General features: G+C 39.7%; 3 protein-coding genes across 8 annotated transcripts in view; 1 reads left to right on the top strand and 2 right to left on the bottom strand.

Annotated features, from left to right (window-relative positions):
- Positions 1 to 78: 78 nt before the first annotated feature.
- On the bottom strand, positions 79 to 4,084 carry fpgt (fucose-1-phosphate guanylyltransferase). The gene is made up of 4 exons (XM_015058663.1): positions 3,870 to 4,084; positions 3,631 to 3,798; positions 3,456 to 3,548; positions 79 to 2,007 (listed from the first exon to the last, which is right to left on the bottom strand). Exons 1-4 carry the CDS (start codon positions 3,940 to 3,942, stop codon positions 605 to 607), a joined length of 1,737 nt encoding a protein of 578 aa, XP_014914149.1. The 5' UTR covers positions 3,943 to 4,084; the 3' UTR covers positions 79 to 604.
- Positions 4,085 to 5,545: 1,461 nt separating this feature from the next.
- Positions 5,546 to 13,555, bottom strand: acot11b (acyl-CoA thioesterase 11b). 5 transcript variants are annotated; one of them, XM_015058632.1, is made up of 16 exons: positions 13,371 to 13,553; positions 12,386 to 12,584; positions 11,886 to 11,955; positions 11,523 to 11,583; positions 11,323 to 11,424; positions 11,091 to 11,226; positions 10,856 to 11,009; positions 9,626 to 9,745; positions 9,312 to 9,450; positions 9,154 to 9,209; positions 8,084 to 8,150; positions 7,922 to 8,005; positions 7,412 to 7,545; positions 7,021 to 7,152; positions 6,345 to 6,482; positions 5,546 to 6,269 (listed from the first exon to the last, which is right to left on the bottom strand). In XM_015058632.1, exons 2-16 carry the CDS (start codon positions 12,573 to 12,575, stop codon positions 6,020 to 6,022), a joined length of 1,833 nt encoding a protein of 610 aa, XP_014914118.1. In that variant the 5' UTR covers positions 12,576 to 12,584; positions 13,371 to 13,553; the 3' UTR covers positions 5,546 to 6,019. The 5 variants fall into 5 exon arrangements, with proteins under 5 accessions (XP_014914118.1, XP_014914110.1, XP_014914138.1 ...); XM_015058646.1 differs by having other exon boundaries at positions 6,019 to 6,269; positions 6,356 to 6,482; positions 13,371 to 13,550; XM_015058624.1 differs by having other exon boundaries at positions 10,856 to 11,226; positions 13,371 to 13,555.
- A 2,084-nt stretch (positions 13,556 to 15,639) lies between these two features.
- The window catches only part of ssbp3b (single stranded DNA binding protein 3b), an 18,624-nt gene continuing 13,611 nt past the window's right edge, over positions 15,640 to 20,652 (top strand). For both annotated transcript variants that reach the window (XM_015058546.1, XM_015058534.1), the window contains exons 1-4: positions 15,640 to 15,823; positions 16,523 to 16,595; positions 16,725 to 16,786; positions 16,894 to 16,978. In XM_015058546.1, coding sequence (XP_014914032.1) covers positions 15,768 to 15,823; positions 16,523 to 16,595; positions 16,725 to 16,786; positions 16,894 to 16,978 — 276 coding nt within the window. In that variant the 5' untranslated portion in view covers positions 15,640 to 15,767. The remainder of the gene's footprint in view (positions 15,824 to 16,522; positions 16,596 to 16,724; positions 16,787 to 16,893; positions 16,979 to 20,652) is intronic.

Genomic DNA, 20,652 nt, shown 5'->3' with positions numbered 1-20,652 from the left:
GTGATCGGTGAGTAGTAGCGCCAAAAACAGCATGACAAACAGGGGAGAAGGACACAGGACAAAATGCGTGACAGAAAAATCGTATTCATTTTTATTATAGGTTTGAATTTCTAACAGCATTATGACTTGATTCTACTGAAATGCTCACAGAATAACATCGACTGCAGTGTATAATGAAGCAGCTAGTGGGGGTGTACTATGACAATTTAGAAAATATATCACAAAAATGCCCTTTCTGTGCCGTTTGATAATAACAGGCACAGAAAGGGGGGGAAATTAACAGAACATTTCAAATAGGTTGGCAAATGTTCCAGCAGCACCAGATAGTGCAATAGTAGTAATGTGTTATGACCATTAAAATTAATGATGACAAAGCGAAAGTATCCTCAACCAAATTTGTTTGTCACAATTCCAATTGTGAACTGTTCCAATTTAATGAATGTAAACCCACACATAAAAGTAAGAAAAAAAACATGACTCACATTGTGGTTTTATGGAAACTGTTGTTTTAAAAGGAAAAAAAAGTTACAAAATGTCAAAACATTCACTTTCACCAACAAAGCGAAACGCTCTAAATGAATTCAATGTCTGTAGCGACGGTTGTTTACATGCCGAGCTGGACATTGATGTCATGATGTAGCCTCCTCTTGAGCTTCAGCATTTCCTCCAGGTTCTTGCGCTGTAAACAGTCCTGCATCGACATCAGAGCTGCGTCTCTGGGAGGGGGGCTTGTGGAGCCACTCAGGATGGCCTGCAGCATTCTGAGAGACGCCGAGAAGGAGCTCTGCTGCTCGGAGCAAACAGGAAACAAGCAAGCGTTCCACAAACTGCAGCTCGACGCGTCTCCTGAGAATCTGAGGCGTTCGTTCTCCATCCCCCAGTGGGACAGGCACTTTGCAAGGTCCAGTCCAAAAAGCTTTAGTTCCTCCAAATATGTAGGAGAAGCCACGCTTTGCTTTAAATTGTCCTCGATACCAAAGAAGACGGTAACAAAACTGATTTGTTTCTGGTGGGTAACGCATAACGTGTGCATGAAAGCCCCAGCAGGCACACAGAGGCCTGGACTCACCCAGCAGCTGCTGATGATGGACCCCCCACCCACGGACACCCCTGTTTCCAGTCTGGAGTACTCCACCACTGACCCAGCCTCCACAGAGCAACTGGGATCAAGGACACTGTACATGATGCAGCAACCAGAGAAGTTTTCATTGGCATTTACGCTGAAGGCAGATGACAGGAGATCCAGCTCGCCCCTGAACGCCTCGTCCTCCGTCAGGTGGAAGAGGTACTCTGAGGTGGTCCCGATGTGATAAAACTTAGAGTTGTTGAGGAGAATGACATTGAGGGGCGTCCCTTTAAGTAGATGGAAGATCTTTTGTCGGATTTCAACCAGACCGCTCTCCTCTTTGGTGACATTAGCCGTGTTTTTGGTGTACTCCATTGTGGCTTTCGGCCCCAGAGCTTGAAGAAAGTCCCCGTATGCGTCGATCTCACAGTTCAACGGACCCAACTCATTCAGCAGGTTCAGAAGTGACTTGGCAGTCTTAAAGTCCATATAATAGGTGCTGTCTGTGTAGACAAACTCAATGTCAGACATGGAAAACAGGCCATTCTGATTCGCGCAAACAGCTCCACTGTCCCGCATCTTATCGATGCTTGGCTTGTGCAGAAAACACAGGCAGGAGGCATTCTCCATTTCCGGATACGAGGAACGTTCACGCGGCTCCAACACAAACACGCCATGGGTGGTTCCCACAGAGAGTGGGGAGGGGTGGGCTAAAGCTGTAAAGCCTGGTTTATCAAAGCTGACTCTCTCCTCCTCTGGTATGCTGTAGAGCTCGATGTCGTCTGCACAGGTCACCAAGAAGCCAGGCTTCATTTGTGATGGGAAATCCACATACATGGCCAGTTTGAACTCCAGCATCTGGTAGATGGGGTTCCCCAGCGGTAAAGGCATGAAGATCTTTCCCAGAGCGCTGGCACTGGGCATTCGCTGGCTGAAGCCACCTGAAGGTACAACATGTGGAAGTGACAAATGTTGGTGGGTGTTTTTCTTTATTTTAATACAATTCTACATTTATTAAAAATATATTTTGTATTATTTACTTTCAATAGAGAATATATTCAGTGTTTAGTTTTGTAATTCCTAAACAGTTTCATCTTTCCCTTAGGGACACGTTTCCACCGTTATGGAGGAAGCTGACGGACAAAAAAACAAAAAGAGAGAAAAGACAAGAAAAGATAAACTGTGATATAGGAACAGAAATTGTGCATACAACGGAGTTGTTTGCAAAAACAAGGTTTGAACTATCCACTATTAAAAAAACATAACTGTGATTAAATTGTACTGCACTGTTGTGAATAAAACTAATTTTCGTTCCTCATCTGTCACTGCAAGCTTTGGCAACTGTGCTACAGCCACCTACAAATATTGGCAAATAGCAAATTGAGACTCTATTCATTTGGCCAATCATATGATTGGCAAGTCTGAATAAAGACACACATTAATGTTGCAATGACAAACGACAACATATTTGATATATTGCACATCTCTAGTTCAATCTTGTCTTTGTTAATTAGCTTTCTTATTATTAATAATAAATCACTTAAAAGTGGTTCTAAGAATCCCCCAAACCACAGTATTTGTATGGTTATCCAACTCCAATAAAACTGATTTAACTGAATGGGACCTTTCACACAATTAAATCCTTTTCTAAGAGCACTTAGAATCCTAAAAACATGTTTGTAATAACCCTGATAATATCTCAATGTATCTTTCAAAACTTCAGGAAAAAAAAATACTATTTTTCCCTTCTTTTTTAAAAGAAATTTTGGTAACACTTTATTTGAAGGGGGTGAATAAGACTGTCATGACACTTTCATAAACATGACATAACACCTGTCATGATCATGAATAAGCCTTCATGAATATTTATGACTGTTGTCATAAAGCGTCATTCGGTAAATTATGACACTTTTAATACAAAGTTAACATTATTCAAAATGTCTTTGTTATGACAACTTGACATTAACCAAAAAATCATTACTGATATAAATTTGTTATAAAAGTATTACTGATTGGACTTTAAAAATTAGGTAACTTTATGTTATTAAAGGTAAAGTTTAAACAGTAATGATTTCTTGGTTAATGTCAAGTTGTCAAAATGTCAAGGACATTTTGAATAATGTCAACTTTGTATTAAAAGTGTCATAATTTACCGAATGACGCTTTATGACAACAGTCATAAATATTCATGAAGGCTTATTCATGTTCATGACAGGTGTTATGTCATGTTAATGAAAGTGCCATGACAATCTTATTCAACCCCCTTCAAATAAAGTGTTACCGAAATTTTTAAACCTATCATATCCTTCAAGAAAGGTGTACACAAAAAATGTCTACAACCAAACCAACACATTCTGCATGATATTTTAGTTAGAAAAATATAGGTAACCTGCGTGGATCAGGATGACTCTCATGTTGCTCAGAGCTTTTCCATAGATGTCATTCAGGTGCTGAAGAGCATACAGAGTGGAGCCTCCATTTCCTGCAAAACAATACCACTTTAAACATTACAGAACAGTAGCGAAAAGAGTGCAACAAAATAACGCAGACAGCGGTTCACTGACCTATTTTGCACCCAGGAGGATCCGAGAAGACCTTGTACTGAACTCCGACGGGAAGCTCTTTCCTCTCAACCTTCTCTCTGATCTGCAGCTCGTAAGCTTCCCTCTGGCTCCCGTCCACAGCAGTCACAGCCACGACATCCCAAAACTCACCCGGTAAAACTTCTCGACCTTCAGGAAAGCCAACATGTTACTTCTACTGAGCTCCAGTCGAAGTAAGATGAATGAAAAATTAAGCTCACCACGCAGCGAGTTCAGTCTCCTGAGCTTTTCTCTTGTTGCGGTTTGTAGTTTCCTGCTGCAGGCCTGGCTCATGCTGGCGCTTCTACTGTAAATTAAATACAGTCAATAGAGAGCCGAATATGTTGTTTTTAGTTCGAACTCACGGGACTTTATTCTGTTTATGTCAGTTCTGTTTTTCCGGGTTTGATCACGTGGTCAGTTGTGTTTACAGCGCATGCGCGCGTCCAATCCGCCGCCAAAATATTTCTTTCTGGTGATATTTAAACAGACAGTTTGCACAAATTGCACAGTCCGACTTTTGCATCTTGAACTCTGTAGTTTTCAAAAGTCTTTACGAATGGCATTGGCTGTTTTATTCCCCTTGTTTACTGCCACTTCTTGTCCCTGATCATGATAGAATGCATAAAAATGACCTGTCAAATTAGCAAAATCCCTAAAGATCTGACTTAAAGTAGACTTTTTAATAACTCATCTGTTTTGTGTTGCCCCAAAGCTGGTTTATCTCATAAGCTTTAGAGCTTTTTAATAAAGCCTGAGTGTTTCATAGGTCAAGATCAAGCAAAAATGTATTTCTCTTAAAATTAATGTAATAATAGAAAACATACAAACAAAAGGGGGGAGGGGGAAGCCACTGCTTGTCTCTTTAGAAATTAAAGAATAAAAATTATGGAAGTCTCAAAATTTAAAAAAAAGTAACAAGCTCTTTGGTACAGAATTGCTTATTTCTTGTCTGACATGAAAGGAAAAGACAGAACCACAAAACTATAATAAAATTTTTAGCTTCAAATTACCAGTCACAGTACAATTTTTCTGCCCTCAGCATTTGCTGTGATCCTGACCACTGCCTTTAGTATTAATGTTGTTAGGCTGGTTTTCCTGGCTCCCGATTTACCGACACAAAGTGGACTCCATCCCTAATTTCAGCAAATTAGCTCCCTCCAACAACAAACACAATAATGAGTGAATCCACTTTGCTCTGGGTGCAGCCTTTGTAAACTGATTTGCACTTTTAGCTGTATTGATTAGGAATAAACATCATTTTAGCTTGGTGTACACTGTTTGGATGATACCAAGGTTTCCAGCTAAAATTCCTTAATTGCTTGAAATAATATTAGATCAAATGAAGACTGAAAAAAACTAGATGATTTAAAATAACTTTGTTAGTTTTTTGACATGTGCATGCTGTTTAATGTAATAAGCTTGCTCCTGTCTTTAACTTTGTTCAGGATAAGTGTGTGAAAACAGAAATGAGTAATGGGGAAAAAATGCTTTTGTTTGCCTAATGCGCCATTTTAAAGTTTAATTGAAAAATGTATTTCTCTGTTTTTGACCAACAATAGGTAAATGGCCTGTATTTGTTTAGCGCTTTATCTAGTCCAGAGGAAAGTGTTAGTTGTAAAACATGAGTTCAAAATACAGAAATATAATGATGTGATCCTGCAGGAGTGGTGTGCTGATTCTGGGCAGATTTAGTTCCTGTAATCATTAAGAGGATTGGATTTGGCTGTGTTCACACTGTACTGAGAATTACACCCATTTTCTATGAAGGTGGATTTGCATTAGACAAAAAACTAGTTCATATTCCTCTCCTGGACCTGTGAAACTGTATCAGAAGCTTTTATATAAAGAGGTTTAAGAAAGTTAGGAATGCAAAGTTAAAGTTTCAGAGAATATAATCAACAGCGTTAAAAGATTTATTGTTTAAAGCAATTCAACACATGTTATCCTCAAAGCTTATGTCTATACAATAAAATCAGTTCAAGTGAAATTCTACAAAATTATACATTGTTGTCTCAAATGAAAACAGCAAAGTTATACGCCAAAACCACATGTAAACTTCCTATTGTTGAAGTCAAATATATTAACATACAAAGTGACAAAGTAATTACACTTGACCTTATCTAAAAAAAAAAATTCTTTACAGTGTCAAATCACAGTGAAACAACCATCTGACAACACGAATGGACTGGTATGAACTGATGGCTCACAAAATATAAATAATATATCTAGAAATCTGAATTGCACATTTTTCAAAAAATAATGCTTAGAAACAAAAACTACATAAGCATAAACTCATTTGTGCGCTTCTGTTTTCAACTTGTCTATGCAAAGTACAAACTAGCAGACCTTCATAATCTCAGAATGGCTTTTAAGCCCAGCACCGCCAAAGCAGTGTGAAATCAGGATTAGAGCTGTGAAACAATGCTACTCTGTCCTGATAATGGGAGAGGGGTTTTAAATCAAAATGAAGAAGGCGGCAGAGCACCCAGGCTGTCTTTGTTGGCTTCCAGGAACTGGCTGCAAGCGGAAAACGTGCTGTAGAAGCTGGAGGAGAGGCCAGCCACGTCTGTCGAGATGTAGGGGAGGACACCTGGTGTGGCCTGGTTGTAGTAGGTGAACTGAAACAAAAAATGGATGATCAATTTCGATACCTGCAACAATGCACTGTAAGCATTAGAGCTTGTGCCACAGACATTGGGCTAACCTTGGTGACTGAACTGGACTCCTCCCAGATTGTGAAGCCAGCACAGAGTACCTCTCCTCTTGAGAAATCTTCTGTAGGCGGGTGATTGGGCAAAGTGACAGAACGCAGAGCGATCAGGTACGGGTCCCTGAGAGAGACAAAATGGAATTCTATAATGCAGTTAGATATAGAGCAAAAAAAAAAAAAAAAAAGGTTAAATTCTATGGAGGTACAAAAGAGCCAGAATTCAACAAAAAAAGTTATTACTCAAATGAGTCGACAAACCGCTGTCCAACAAAACCCAGTAATTGTTTAAATTATTTAAACATTTGGTGCACTGCAGCAGACGAACCATTTAAAAATGAATTGACAAAATGCTATCAAAATTATACTTTGCACTTTATATTTTGCATGGAATTTGACCTGTTTGTATCAATACACATTGAAGAAAAATGTGAAATAGTAAAAATAGCAATAACATTCTTTAGAAACTGAAATGTGAGAAATATGATCTAAAATGCTAAATAAAATGAGTCCACCATTTAATTGATTTTAACATTTATAATTCACAAACAGCAATCCAGGGCAGTTTTTCTCAACCGTGGGCCAAATTGTGGTATAAATACCAGCCAACCTTATGAAATTGTTTTCGAGCTGGAAAAAGATAACATGTTATTTTGCAGCACCTGGAATCACAAGGCTTCCTTCTAGATGCGAGCAAGATAAAATCTTTCCCTTTGCCCCCTTTGCTGACAGAAGGAGTAACCACGCGATAAAGAGTGTCATCCTCATCTGCCTGGTTGATCACCTCACACTCCCTGTGGTTGAAACATTGACAAAAAATTTTTATTAGAAACATATTAAAAGTTTTCAGGCTTTTGAGTACTCGACAGTAATGTCACAAGTAAGCGTTCATCTGGAAGTTAGTGTTTTCTTAATGAAAAATCCTGTGCAAAAGCCGTAAATCTCCACTGCTGGTGGCTGAGATAAGACAGATACTGGGACAATCTAAACTTCATCTGCTGTATTTACAGTATTTACAGCACCATGTTGGAAATGTGTGTGTGTGTTACTGACTCATAATGCCGGTCCCATTCTTTCCTCCTCCTCAGGTCCGACAACAGGTGGAACACCTGCCCTGCTGGGACGCTGACGTACATCTCCACCTTGACACAGAGCATGTGGTTTTCCTCCAATGTGTATAGTCTCACCTGTCAACATGTATAAACAGAAGTTGTTCAAGGTATCAACATGTACAGAGCCAGTGAGACATTTACATAGACTCCAAGCATGCCTTTTTAGTTTTGGGCTTTTAATGATGCCCCTTGACCATTCTTTTCTTTTCCCAGGGTAAAATGACTTCATAATACATGACTTCAGTGTATGTTTTTGGGGAGGGGGTCAGACTTATTCAAAGACGTGGTAGAATAAATATGTATGTTTTATAGCAACAAGGAATTTTGCATTTAAAATATATAATTCATATTATCAACATTTTGCTGTATCTGACCATTTCCTACTTCTAAATAATACAATGCAGAATGAAAGTTGTAAAGCTAATCCCAGCCTGGCTAACTACACACGGACCTTATTTTTCTCTGAAGTTAAGACCCAGTTGTTCCGGGTATCCATGAGCTTCAGGGCTGATACGTTGTTGTAGCTCAGGTACATCTGAAAAACCAAACGGTTGAGTGAACTCCTGAGCTTGAGCACCAAGTCTGGTGGGCTTTCATCGCTTCTCTAAGATACCTGGTTACTTGGATCCCAGGGCACAGACAGAGGCACTTGGGTTTGCTTGCAAGAGATGATATATTTCCTGTAAACATTAAGGCACAAAATCAAAGACCAAATCTGACCAGCATCAACACTTATTCGGTTGAGTCCAACACGTTTGGTTACCAAATTGAAGAAACACAGATTATGCTGGAAGCAGAGTGTTTAACAGCTGAACAATGAGCTTTTCATTCTTAGCAAACTCTCCACCAAAGTCTGCTCAGCTGTGATACGCAGCCGAGCCAAGTAATTTTCTAATGAAAAATACTGCAAACAAAGAGCTTTGTCACGCCATATTCACAAAACACTATGGCTGCACCATGATCTTTACAGAGAACTGGTGCTGCATAAGCAAACTGAATTGATTTGAAGATAATATGCATATCAAGAGTTTAAGATTCAGTAAACTAAGATCTACCTCAAACCAAATTCACACTATACAGAAAACCCTAACAATGACTACAGTCTCATTATACCAAACATCAACTGAGCACAATTGTAATAAGGTGTGTATTTGTTTTGTTGCACATGTTGCAATAATTAGCACACACACCAACTGAACTTCTTCGCATTTTGTCACAGATCAAAAGACCGACTTTGGACAACCCTGATTTAGATCAAAGTATATTCATGAGTTAGAACGTCCTAGTCAAAGTCCAAACTTAAGCTGTGGAAAGGCTTGAAATTAGATGTTCAAAGTTGCTTTCCATTCAATCCAACTGAGCTATTTAGCAAAGAAAAATAGGCAAGCATTTTCAACCTCTTAGATTTGGGAAGCTGGTAGATATACTTCAAAGACTTGGAGCTGTGATTGAAGCAACACATTGTTTTGTACAGTATTGAGTCAGAAGCTGAATACAAATGTTAATTACCCATTTAAAAATTGTATCTATAAGAAAAAATGCTTGAACACATTGCGATTTCATAAAAACACAGTGCAGTGTGTTGGTCTATCCAGGTTATAATACAAAGATAAGGTTGAAGTTTATGGTTGTAACATGAGAAAATGTAAACATTCAATTCAAGGCTCTATAAATGTGACATACCTGTCAAGGCGAATCTTCTTTCTTGCAATAGCTTCTTTATAACGTCTTCTTCCATCCTTTAAAACACATGAAACCCCAATTTAATCCAGACAAGCGAATGCTGATTACGAATGCAGAGCAAGGTCTCCAAATGATATTAATAAACTTTGTTAACGTACCACAGGTTCGGGTCGTAGGTGCGGGAGCGTGCGGGGCTTCCTGTCGCTGTCCAGCACCTCAAAGGTCATAAAGGCACTGTTGATATGGCGCAGAGGTTCTCCACCCTGATAGGCCTCTGCACAAACTCCCACCTCCATGCTACACAGCATCAGTAATAAAATTATTTTATTTATTTTTTTTTTAGAGCTGCAAACACACTAAGCGTACATAAGTGCAGATTGAAATCAGAGGCACTGCACATGGACAGTGCTGACATCACTCAGTTGATTCAGGCATTGTTTACTGAAATCTGTCAGGTAATGCGGAGACGCACCTGTGTTTGAAGGCGTTGTTAACAATAGCTTTCAGCACCAGCCGGTCGCCAATGTGTGACGGCCCACGAAAATGGAACATGTCTATGGTCCTCAGGGTCGGGTGGGCGTTACACAATCGGCTGGATCAAGACAAAAAAGAGAGAAGATATGGATGTGTATTTGTGCTATAAAGCACAGATACACATCAAATACACATCCACTCATGCGTTTAAAGACATGAATGTGTTAAGTACAATATTAAAATTGGGGAAATGTAGCATAGCAATACCAGCATGGATCTCTAAAGAGCTCAGAAAAACAAAGTGGTGATGCTCATAGGTCTCAAAAATAACACTTTAGCTAGATTTACATAAAACAGTCACCCCGAATGTTGACAGAAATGTTTCTTTTCTTTGCTCCTCACAAATCATAACATGGTGGTAACCTTTTTAAACTTAAATATATATTTTTCAAAACTCCAGTCATACAGATAACAAAACATACTTTATAGAGTATGTACGTACAAGAGTATAGACACCCCTTTTGTATCAAACCAAAACCCCAAACCTCAATGCATTTCTTTGGAATTTTATTTGATAGATAAATGACAGAATGCCCCATTATTGTAAGGTATAAAGGAAATTATGCATGTCTTTTACATTTTTTCAAATAAAAATATAAAAGCATGAAGTGCTTATGTATTTAAGAATCACACTTTGTTGCAGTTACAGCTGTAGGCCTCTAGAGGGTATTTCTCTAGCAGCTTGGTAGGCTTGATTGCAAAATAATTTGGATTCAGAAAGAATGGATGCAAAGCATCTCTGAACATCACGTCTTGCCTCAGGTTCCCAACTCTGTTTTCTTATGTATTCATGTATTCATCCCAATACATGAATATATTTTGATCAAAACCACTTTATTGTAGATCTGATTGTATGTTTACAGCTATGTTCCTGGTGTAAGGTGTTCAGTGTCAGACTAAAGCCTTCATCAGCCTCTAACAGGTTTCCTTCCAGATTCGCCTCCCTCTGATCAACTTTGCTCATCCTCCTATACATAATCCCCACAGCATGATGCTGCCAGCGGCGGTGCGTTCAAAAAGTTTACTTTTGTACTCATCTCTATCTGGATCCTTGGCCTTCATGATTTGGGGTTAAAATATAAAAGAATGTTAGATATTCTGAATAGTTTTGCAAGCCTCTCTAAAAGTGAAGCTCTTGAAAAATAAAAAATAAAAAATAACTGCATACCTTGCTGCAATTGTAGCCACATTCTCCATCCAGGCCATGATCTGGCCTCCAAAAGTGCTGACTTGATGGTTGGCATGGGGTGGAAGCACCAGCTCCACGCTCTCCACCCGCGTCTTCTCAGATGGCACGGCGTCGTCATACTCCTGACATTCCCCTGACGAAAGACCCAAAAGAAAAGGCTGTAATCTTTCTGACGTTAGAGGGCGATCTATTCTAAAAGACCTTGTGTCCTTACCCAGCTGAGCTGTGCTGCTGCTCAGCAGGTCTGTGATAATCTCAGCATGGATGAGTCGCATCCTCCGCCGCTCTGCTGCCAGGCTGTACTCCATCTGCTCCATTTGTGTATAAGGAATCACCTGCTTGAGCTGTACCTGTGCGCACAGAGAATCAAAGCGGCCAGGAGAAGATAAGCGAGCTCCGCCAAAGTGCCGGTGTGCTCCAGATTGTTTCAGTCCCCGCTCCGTTACCTTTCCAGCTTCGGTTCGTCTGGAAACAAACGTGGCAAAGGCACGACAAATTTTCCACTGCCTGTCAGAGTAAAGATCTTCACAAGTCACCAGTATGCCCACCTGAAATTCACATGTTTACTACATTTTTATGTACGAATACGGCTGCTCAACTCAAGTATGGTTCACTTTAGTGAAACACCGGAGAGACGTCCACTAACCTCCATGCTGGACGTGAAGGCTCTGTTGACTTTGGCAATAATACTGACAACTTGTCCAACTCTGAAAGAGACAAAGATGGACCCTTCTTTACTATCAACATGATTATACTCAACACAGCATATTCCCTCTTTACCCTCAGATATTATTTGAAGTCAACAGTAAGAAAACTAACTCTAAATGTGGGATGTTTGTCGTCATTGCTAAACATTACGGGAGTGCAGGATGAACCACATTTGATTTCAATTATTTGAAATCAAATAATTGAAATCAACAACTCCAAGCATCTTTCAAAGGGTAGTTTGGTAGATTAATCCTAAACGAACGACACAAGCTGATCATTTTATGTGTTGATAATACTTTACCCTATTGTGTGTTCGAAGTGGATGTCATCGACCGATGCAGTGACACAGGAGCAGCCTGCATGTCTCTCGGCTGGGAAAGGAGAGATTACACTAAAATTAAGAATATTTTTTACTAGCTTTACTCATTCACTTACACCAGCAGCAGGACTTTTCAATTTCACCGAATTTTATTTTATGGTCTATCAAAACTCACTGATGTATGGGAAGATAACAGATGGCTTGCTATCGCGCTTGGATAATAGAATTTATTATCTGTGAAGGTTTGTAGAAAAATAGGCACAGCAAATACCATAGATGCATGAAAAAATATATAAATGAATTTATGAAATGACTTCAGACTTGTATAGCGCTTTTCAGGACCCTGGAAGACACTTTACAATGAAATCAGCTTGTAGTCACAGCTGCCCTGCCCTTCTATATTGTGTCATTGGTCCTTCTGACCACCACCAGCAGGCAAGGTGGGTGAAGTGTCTTGCCCCCAATCATTTCTCATTCCTCACCTGACAAACAGGCTGTGGAGTCCATCCACTTCAGCAGCTGTCCCACACTCAGCTCCCCGCAATGATTGGCGTGGCAGGGCAGCACGATTTGACTCATCTGCACCTCAGTGGGGTTTCTATAAACTTCCCCGGTCTCTTGGATAAGTTGGGGGTCCAGCATGATGTCTGCATCTTTCCCCTCTGATGTCATAACTCACAACTACACAGACAGGAAAAGACAAAATAAATAACAAACATGTTTTTTACACGTTACATAAAAAAAAAAAAAAAAAACCCGTGTGTCTTTTTCTCCCCCATGTTTCCTGTTGCAGTGTGTTAATAAAATATAAAAAAAAAGATAGAGAAGTTAAAGGAGTATGATTAAGTACTGTATTAAGAGTTTAAATGACAAAAGTAAAGCTATCTACATTATAAGTGATGTAAACATACACAACATGTTCATAAGTTGAGTAAACAACATAAAAGTGAGAAGTCAGAAGTTAGACGTTTTACTGTGGTCTCTTGCCACATCTGAGAATCACACATTCTTCAACCAACTCAGGGCTTTCCATAATCTTCAGGTAATCTGCAAATACGTTTCACTAAATCCGCAACTTTTCTAACCCTCCACTAAATCTGACCTGAGCTCGCTCTGAATTTCTATGTAATTACAACTAACGACACTCAGGATGCAACAGTACACACAGACTTGCTTTTTATTGCAGGCTGGGGCACGTCCTTTTTAGTGTAACAGACAAACTATTTCAAGACGAGCAGATAAATGGGGCATTCAGGGAAGGCATTTGCTGGGATATTTCTAAACAGGGTCACACACAGACACACAGTCACCTGTTTCCACTGCGTCGGCAATTCTGGATTAATTCCCACAGAAATAACATTCACTACAAACTTCTAACGGCGCTTCTTCAACTATACATGCTCGTATTTCTAAATTGACACTAAACATGTCGGATTTATAATAAGAAAAACACAGGAAAGAGCTTACTCGATGTATTAAATTCAGATGAAGTCCAATGAGAGCCGGCGGAGGTGTTGTTAGAGCACATCGAACCGAGCCGTGGATCGTTTTCTTGGTCGCACAATCCTCCGAAAGAGAGCCGCCGAGCACGCAAACAAGCCGCTTGAGTTTAATGAAGAAGTTTGGCCACTGGAGGGAGGGGGAGAGGCAGGGACACCACCCCCCTACAGAGCTTACAGTGTGAACCCTTTTTTTTTTTTTTTTTTTTTTTTTTAAGGTGGAACTGGAGTCCAAACGCCAAGCTTTAACAGAGGCAGGTGACGTTAACTCATTTAAAAGTATCAAAACTTATCTTTTTAAGTATTCCTCCGGGACTTAACTTTAAATACTAAATTCACATGTAGCTCAAACTTCGAGACTATATTACATTTGCAACTGTGATGCAATTTGCACATTATCCAGCAATGGAAACAGCACAGACAACAAATCTGCATTTTAAATATGATGCTGGCAACATGTTGGAAAACAAGATGGGGGTGGAGGCTCGCCTCCCACTGGGTTGCATCAGCTTCCAGCACTGCTTGGAAGAGTTTTGGAGTTGAAGGGACCAGATGGAAATAAAGTCTTTACCCTCCTTGTTAACTAAAAAAAAAAAAAAAGAGCTAAATATCTCATCTTCTTTTCAATTTCAGCAACAATAGATGATGGGAATGTCTGATACTGCTTGAGAATAGTGGCTGGTTGTTGGCAATATGTTCCCTATTTCCCCCTCTGGAATTGTCTTTCTAAATTTAGCAACACTTTGCCTAAAATGCCTGAATGACTGCAGATGTTGCTGCAAAACCCTTTGCTCAGCAATTATCATTCCCTCACTCCTGCACCTTAGATTATAATGGATGATAATCTTTCCTGTGATAACAGATGTTCTCTTTGAACATATTGTCTAAAAGCATATGTAAAATTTAGATTTTGTCTTCTTTTTTTTTGCACAAACCCAAAATGTGGAATTCTCTTTGGATCTTGAAAAATACAAAAAGGAAAGGAAAAACACATTCTTTCTCCTTTTTGCATGGCACACAGTAGGGTCTTTTCTTGTCTGTCTAATAATGTTGATAGTTGTTATGGCTTTTCTCAGATGTTTCACTGAGTCAACTTCAATTGCATTGCCAGTTTTAACTAGAGACCCAAATACTGAAGCCATTTGCTGTTTGTTTTCTGTTTGGTCTGTGAAGTTTCTTTTAGACATTCTAAGTATAATCTGTTATTCATTCATATTAGTCATAAGTCAGTTAATTGTATCAAAGTATGTTGTTTCAAATTGGACTTTAAAACTGAGAAAATGTTTAACCAATCCCATTCCTACATTTTAAATTCATTTAATGAGATTTCTTTGGGCTGTGTAGCTCATTGAGCAACATAGTTCTGTGCACTACTGACTCGCTAGATTAAAAACAGGCTACTTCATTTAGTCCTAGCTTACAAGAAAAGCAAATTAGTCTGTATGGAAATACTTTGGGTTACATTAAACTATTGCTAAATATAAATAATATTACTACAGAGAGCAGCAGTTCCCAAAGTTTGGGTCACAACTATGTAAGGCGTCTTGAGGTCCGCTTCAGAAATTAACCTAAAAAAAAAAAAAAAAAAAAAAACTGGTGAAGAGAAAGGATGTACATAATAGAAATGAATAATAATCCAACAACAACAACAAAAACAGACTAGAAAACAATTAAAAGTAACATGTGAGGTAATTTATTTGATGTTGATCCTGCTGTGACGCTGTTGTACCACTTTTTAACTAACTGTAAAAATGCTAGCATGCTCAACCAAGAGTCAGGATCATGACCCTCTTACCTTTTCATTTAGATAATAATACAAATGTTGCATTGTGTTGGGAAATGGACTTTAATCTTGTTTGTGTCTGGGTGTGTTTTTTCTTTTACTCAGCACATGTTTTTAACAATAACTTTTACATTTTCTGTAATCTCTACTTGATTGATCAAATAAAAGAAACCATATCCTGCTTCATGGTTTACATATGAAACAACATTTGAAACACAAATATCTACTCTCGTTAAAAATTAATAAAGCAGGCTAACAACAAACCAGAATAGTCAGTTTGCTGTTAATTATGGGGCAATTAATAAGGGAACGGTGAATTTGTTCCTTAAATCGAGCTCATTGAATCTGAAGCTATCGACGTCAGAACTGTAAACAGAGAGCACAAAAGGGCGGGTCTTAGTGAGAGCTCTGGGTTCTCATTGGTCGCCTGTCCTGCCGCTCGCGGTGGCCCCGCCTCTTCCCCCGTACCAGGCTCGGTTGAGTCGTTGGATCGAGGAGGAGTGCGGTTGGCGGCCGCGATGGTCTGACAGATGAAATAGCGAAAAAAAGAAAGAGAAGGCGGGCGTCCTCCCACACAAAACAATGTTCCCCAAAGGCAAAGGCACCCCGGTGCCATCGGACAGCCAAGCGCGAGAAAAGTAAGCCGAGAAACGTTTATTTATTCCGTATTTTTCCGCCTCCTAAGTTGCTTTGTGTTGTTTGCTGGATGTAGGCTAGCAAGAGGCGATTTCCTCCTACCGAGAATGGAATTGAATGAACCGCCTTGTCTGCTCGCCATTCCTCCTCCGAGCTGTTTCTTCTGCCTTTAGCTTTTTGCTGTTGTTCTCCGCACACCCACCGTAGACTCCAGGGGCGGTCTGGTTTGTGTTTAAAGCGAACTCTCTGAGACGTTTTTCGAGGTTGTCCGAAACGAGAGCACGGAAAATGAGAAAACAATAACATCGCGGCGCTACAGTGCATTGTTTTCTCTGTTGCGCTCTCTGCCTGGATTGGCTTCGCTTTTATTACCCTCAGCTCCATCAGTTCCACTAAGACACAAGCTTATTCACAGCATTCTCAGACTGCTTCTTATGCTTTAAATTATACATTTTATTTACCAGCTAGGCAACATTAAATGCTGCAAACCTTCAACAGGCTTGGCTTGTTTTCCAGTCCCCATTTAATTTTTGGCTTGAGCTATTTGGCAGCCATTGTTCCCAGGGCCTGTAGTCGACTCAGCTCACCTACTCTTCATTTTACAGGAAGAATTAACCTTATAGCAATATGTTTATAAGACCAAGCCACACATTATTTTCACTTTTTCATTTTTTTTTTTAATATATTTTTTTCCTACACAGGTTGGCTCTATATGTCTATGAATATTTGTTACACATAGGAGCACAGAAGTCTGCACAGACCTTTTTATCAGAGGTATGTGGAATTTGGGGTAAAAGTTGAACCCTGTTTTCAACACTTTATTGAAATGCCTTTTTTAACAACAACAACAAAAAAAATCAGTCTTAACTGTAATCTGTTGATCGTTTGTAAAACCTGTCGTAGATCCGATGGGAGAAAAACATAACCCTTGGAGAGCCCCCTGGATTCCTACATTCCTGGTGGTGGTGAGTCTCATTTCGTCATACTGTAGCACGGTGTCCAAGGCTTGTTTGTGGTGTTTCAGTTGCTTCATGACCTCCCGCACTCCCTCATGCCCTCCTCTTGTCTACAGTGTTTTTTGGGACCTGTATTGTGCCGCACCGGAGAGGAGAGAGACATGTGACCACTCCAGTGAAGCAAAGGCCTTCCATGACTATGTGAGTAGCAATCACATGGAACTCTTTTTGAAGTCGTAAAGACATTCCTTTTTTTTTTCCCCACCTTGAGGTTTATCAATCAATCGGCCAGATATCCTTTTCCTCCCTTGATCTCAAGATTGAGTACTGAAAAAAATCTGTAAGTTTTTTCCCTCTATTCAACAAATGCATCAAATCCACTCTTTGCCTATAAATAAATCAACTTACTTAATTTTCTCTGATGAAGGTTTTCTGAGCTTCAGAAAAACACAAAGGTTTTGACGTCTAAATTGGGAAAAATAATTTTCTGTTGAATGGAAAGCAACTGTTCCCATTAATCAACCTCCAGCTAATGTTTTTTTCACTAAAAAAAGTTAGAATCAGCAGGTCAGAGTCAAAGAAAACTGGTTATGGTTATCTATAATGGTTCATCTCCTTTTTTGATTTAATTATAAAGTAATATAAACAAAACACCTCATTTGCAGCTCAAGTCTGAGTTTATTTTTTATCATGTCATTTTGGAGAACGATTATCTCTCTCTTCCGATGTTCCTTTGCTAACAAAACACAAGTTCTTGAACGTACCTGGTCACTTGTGGGTAGTTCTGGTCTATTTTAGGAATGAAAATGTTTTCTGCATGCTGCTGATTTTTTTTTTTTAAGGTATGTTTTGCGTTTTCTTTAGTAATTTCTTATTCTGCACAGTTGTGCTTCAAAACCTGAGCAAATTGAACCACTTTTTACATCCGTCAGTGGGCAAACGAACGAACTTCATAGGTTTCTGGGAAAATGAAGCTGAAGTCAGCATTTCCTGAGTCAGACCTGTCGAGCGTTCCTCTAATCCCCGCCTCCGTTGTGGAAGGGGAAAAAAGGTTTAGACACATCATTAGAATATTTCTGCACACAACTTCATTTTTGTTTTGATAATGATCTTTGGCTGCCTGTTAGTGTGTCAGCTCAAGTACATGTTGAAACTTAGTGCATGCAGAGTCATAATTCTAATGGATCTGAAAGAGCAGTAGTTGGCAGATCTATGTGCTCCCTTTATGAGACGTCACTCACAATTTGTGCCTCATTTGGTTGTACATTGCTTCTCCTATTGCAATATTTTCATATTTGCATGATAAGGGCGTTTTGCATGTTGATAATTATGCTATTTTGGAGATGGAGCGGGGCAGGGGGTTATTTTCATTTGCTGCACCGTTTCCTGCTTTGAACCAGCCCCAAAAAAAAAAAATCAAAAAAAAAAAAAAAAAAAAAAGTCTTGTTCCGATTAAAGAAAGTCTGGACTGCTTGCTTGTTTGCGGCTTCCGTCCTTTTTCTCCATCTCGCATTTTCTTTTTCTTTTTAGAAAGTTAAGCACTAAGTGAATTAAATAAGATCAGGATTTGTCAGAATGAGCGCTGAAAGAACATTTGAGGTTAAAGAGTTTCCAGCATAATTTAGGGTGACCCAGGACTGTGCGTGGATTCAGTGGTCAGCAGAGGGTTAAAACAGAGATGTCTATGCAGATTGGATTGTCGGGTGGGTGGGTTATCATTTCCAGTCATTCAGGAGAAGTTATTTACTTTGATAGCCAGCCATATTTTTCTTCTTTACACTAAATGAGCACAATGCTTGCTTTCTTTCTTGTATTTTGTGCTTTGACATTGACAAAAAAAAAAAAAGTGTTAAACTTTAGTCACACCTTTCTGACTGACACCAACTTCAAATTGCTTTCATTTAGTTTTACTCAGAAGAACTATAGTATCGAGAGAAAAAAAATCTCACAGGTTATTTGTTGGAGATGTTACTTTTGAACGCAGCAGAAAATGAAGGAGTTACGAAGCTACGAAGGATGTAGCTCTGAACTTAAGATTTTTGTTTTCCTTTTTTTTTTTTTTTTACTTAAAAAAGGGCATTAAGGTATTCGCTTTTGTCATAACGGCATCAAAATTCTGAGTTTTCAGTTGTGATGAATTAAATGAACAAAAGGCCATGAACCATTTCTCTCTACTGCTGATCAGAGTCCTTCAAGGGGAAACTGATTCTGATATCGGGTCAGATTAGTGCATCTCCACAAAATCTCGTGGCACGGTGGGAAAGCCGTTAAGGTTATAAATAATTAGTTTTTTGTAAAGTATCTACAGTGTTTTAAATGCACAGCGTAAATAAGACCCGTGTGTCCTCGACTGACCCAAATAAAAACACGAAATTTAACATGAATAAAGTCTTAATGCTGTACTCGACTCTGCAGATGCTTTTATTTTGAAGGGAATGCTTTTGATTCTTGTTTTCGGTAACTACATCACACTGTCATTCTGATAAACAGAGCGAGATTCTCCAAGACACGTCAGTTTATATTGGAAAAAAAAAAACAGATCAGGAAAGGAGGTGGAGGTTTAAACTAGAAATGAAGCTGAAATATTTGTCTGCAAAATCAGAAGTGGGATGTTCTGTTGGTGCAAAGCAGGCCTGTTTTCACAAAGTCCAACTTTTAGTGCAGATGTTTTTGTAAAGGATAAACATTTATGCTTAAGTCAATATAAATGTTTAGTTGCCGTGACGGTAGGTCACAGCTTGCTTCGTTGCGGTGTTGCCAAAAAAACTACATTTACAGTTTATTTTTAGCAAACCTAAATTGGGGAAAATCACATCCAGCCAATAGTTTGGCCCTTCACAGCAGCCACAGTTCCTTATTTGGCCCATTGGGGAGAATAATTGCCCACTCCTGGTGTAAGACCTTTAACTTGTTTTGACTGAGACAATTTTCCTCTCCTGGAAAACATTAGACCAACGAAGCAGCGATAAAACAGTGTGGAGCTCTGCGAGTTCCTCTCCAGCATCTTGTGGCTGCCCTCTGCGCCGAGCCGATGTTGTCTCTTTGTGATTATTAGGGGTCAATCAAGTATGGGTCTGTGTGTGTGTGCGCGCGCGCGCATGTGGACAGTGGTAGTCGTTGGACCCTTGCCTTTGTCTCGGTGTGGGGGAGGTGAGTGCCTTTCTGTTAGCCAGCAGGGATCGTAAAGCCCCGGCATATTCACTCCGGGTCTGCCGAACGCTCCCCGAGGGCTCCGTCGCCATGGCGCAGCTGCTGATTGATGGCTGTCACCAAGCTGAGGGCAGATTGGAAAAAGGAAAAGGGAGTGGCATTGTGGCATATGCCCAGCATCCACCACAGCGGAGGAGCTGAGGGAATAAAAAAAATGGGGGGAGGAGAGAGATGAGAATCAGAGGAGAGTGACTATAGAGGGAGAGAGAGCATCCAGTCAGGTTTTATGGTGTTGATTGATGGTTAAACATTTACAAGCTAAACATACAAGCTGGTTTCTTTTGAGCGCCGGTTCCAGTGGAAGAAGTGAGGCTTTTAAAGGCGTGCAGGCCGTTGGGTGGTCTCTGCTGTGGCTGAAACACCTACATCATTTCTCCTTCATCCACTTAAAATGTTAGACTTTTCTTCTTTCTGCTCGTCTCTCTGTTTCTCCTCCCCCCCATACAGCTTCTTGGTCATCCTCACACTCCTATTTTTGTTTTTTTCTTTTTCTTCCTCCAACCTGCTCGATTGCCAACCCTAATCTCTTTGTTGTTGGAAAAGAATCACATCCGCCATCGCTGCCCTTTTCTAACGTCTTTCAGTGATCTAAGTATTTATTTGGCTGAGACACCTTGAGAGCTTTGAAGTACACACATGTGCTGAATCATGACTAAGTGGGGGGG

This window comes from Poecilia latipinna, unplaced genomic scaffold (genome assembly GCF_001443285.1).
Source record: "Poecilia latipinna isolate Pla-1442-1.1 unplaced genomic scaffold, P_latipinna-1.0 Scaffold64, whole genome shotgun sequence".
NCBI classification, from domain to species: Eukaryota; Metazoa; Chordata; class Actinopteri; order Cyprinodontiformes; family Poeciliidae; genus Poecilia; species Poecilia latipinna.
The sequence above is the reverse complement of the archived record's forward strand: the minus strand, read 5'-3'. Positions and strand labels throughout refer to the sequence as shown.

Bases quoted from the DNA above. Each gene is read 5' to 3' on its own strand.
- fpgt (XM_015058663.1), bottom strand. From the start codon at position 3,942: ATGAGCCAGGCCTGCAGCAGGAAACTACAAACCGCAACAAGAGAAAAG. The intron at 3,799-3,869 runs GTGAGCTTAATT...GCTTTCCTGAAG, and splicing joins GAGACTGAACTCGCTGCGTG to GTCGAGAAGTTTTACCGGGT. The intron at 3,549-3,630 runs GTCAGTGAACCG...ATTGTTTTGCAG, and splicing joins TCCTCCTGGGTGCAAAATAG to GAAATGGAGGCTCCACTCTG.
- acot11b (XM_015058624.1), bottom strand. From the start codon at position 12,575: ATGACATCAGAGGGGAAAGATGCAGACATCATGCTGGACCCCCAACTT. The intron at 11,584-11,885 runs GTAAAGTATTAT...TGTCTCTTTCAG, and splicing joins CACTTCGAACACACAATAGG to AGTTGGACAAGTTGTCAGTA. The intron at 9,210-9,311 runs GTACGTTAACAA...TGTGTTTTAAAG, and splicing joins ACCTACGACCCGAACCTGTG to GATGGAAGAAGACGTTATAA.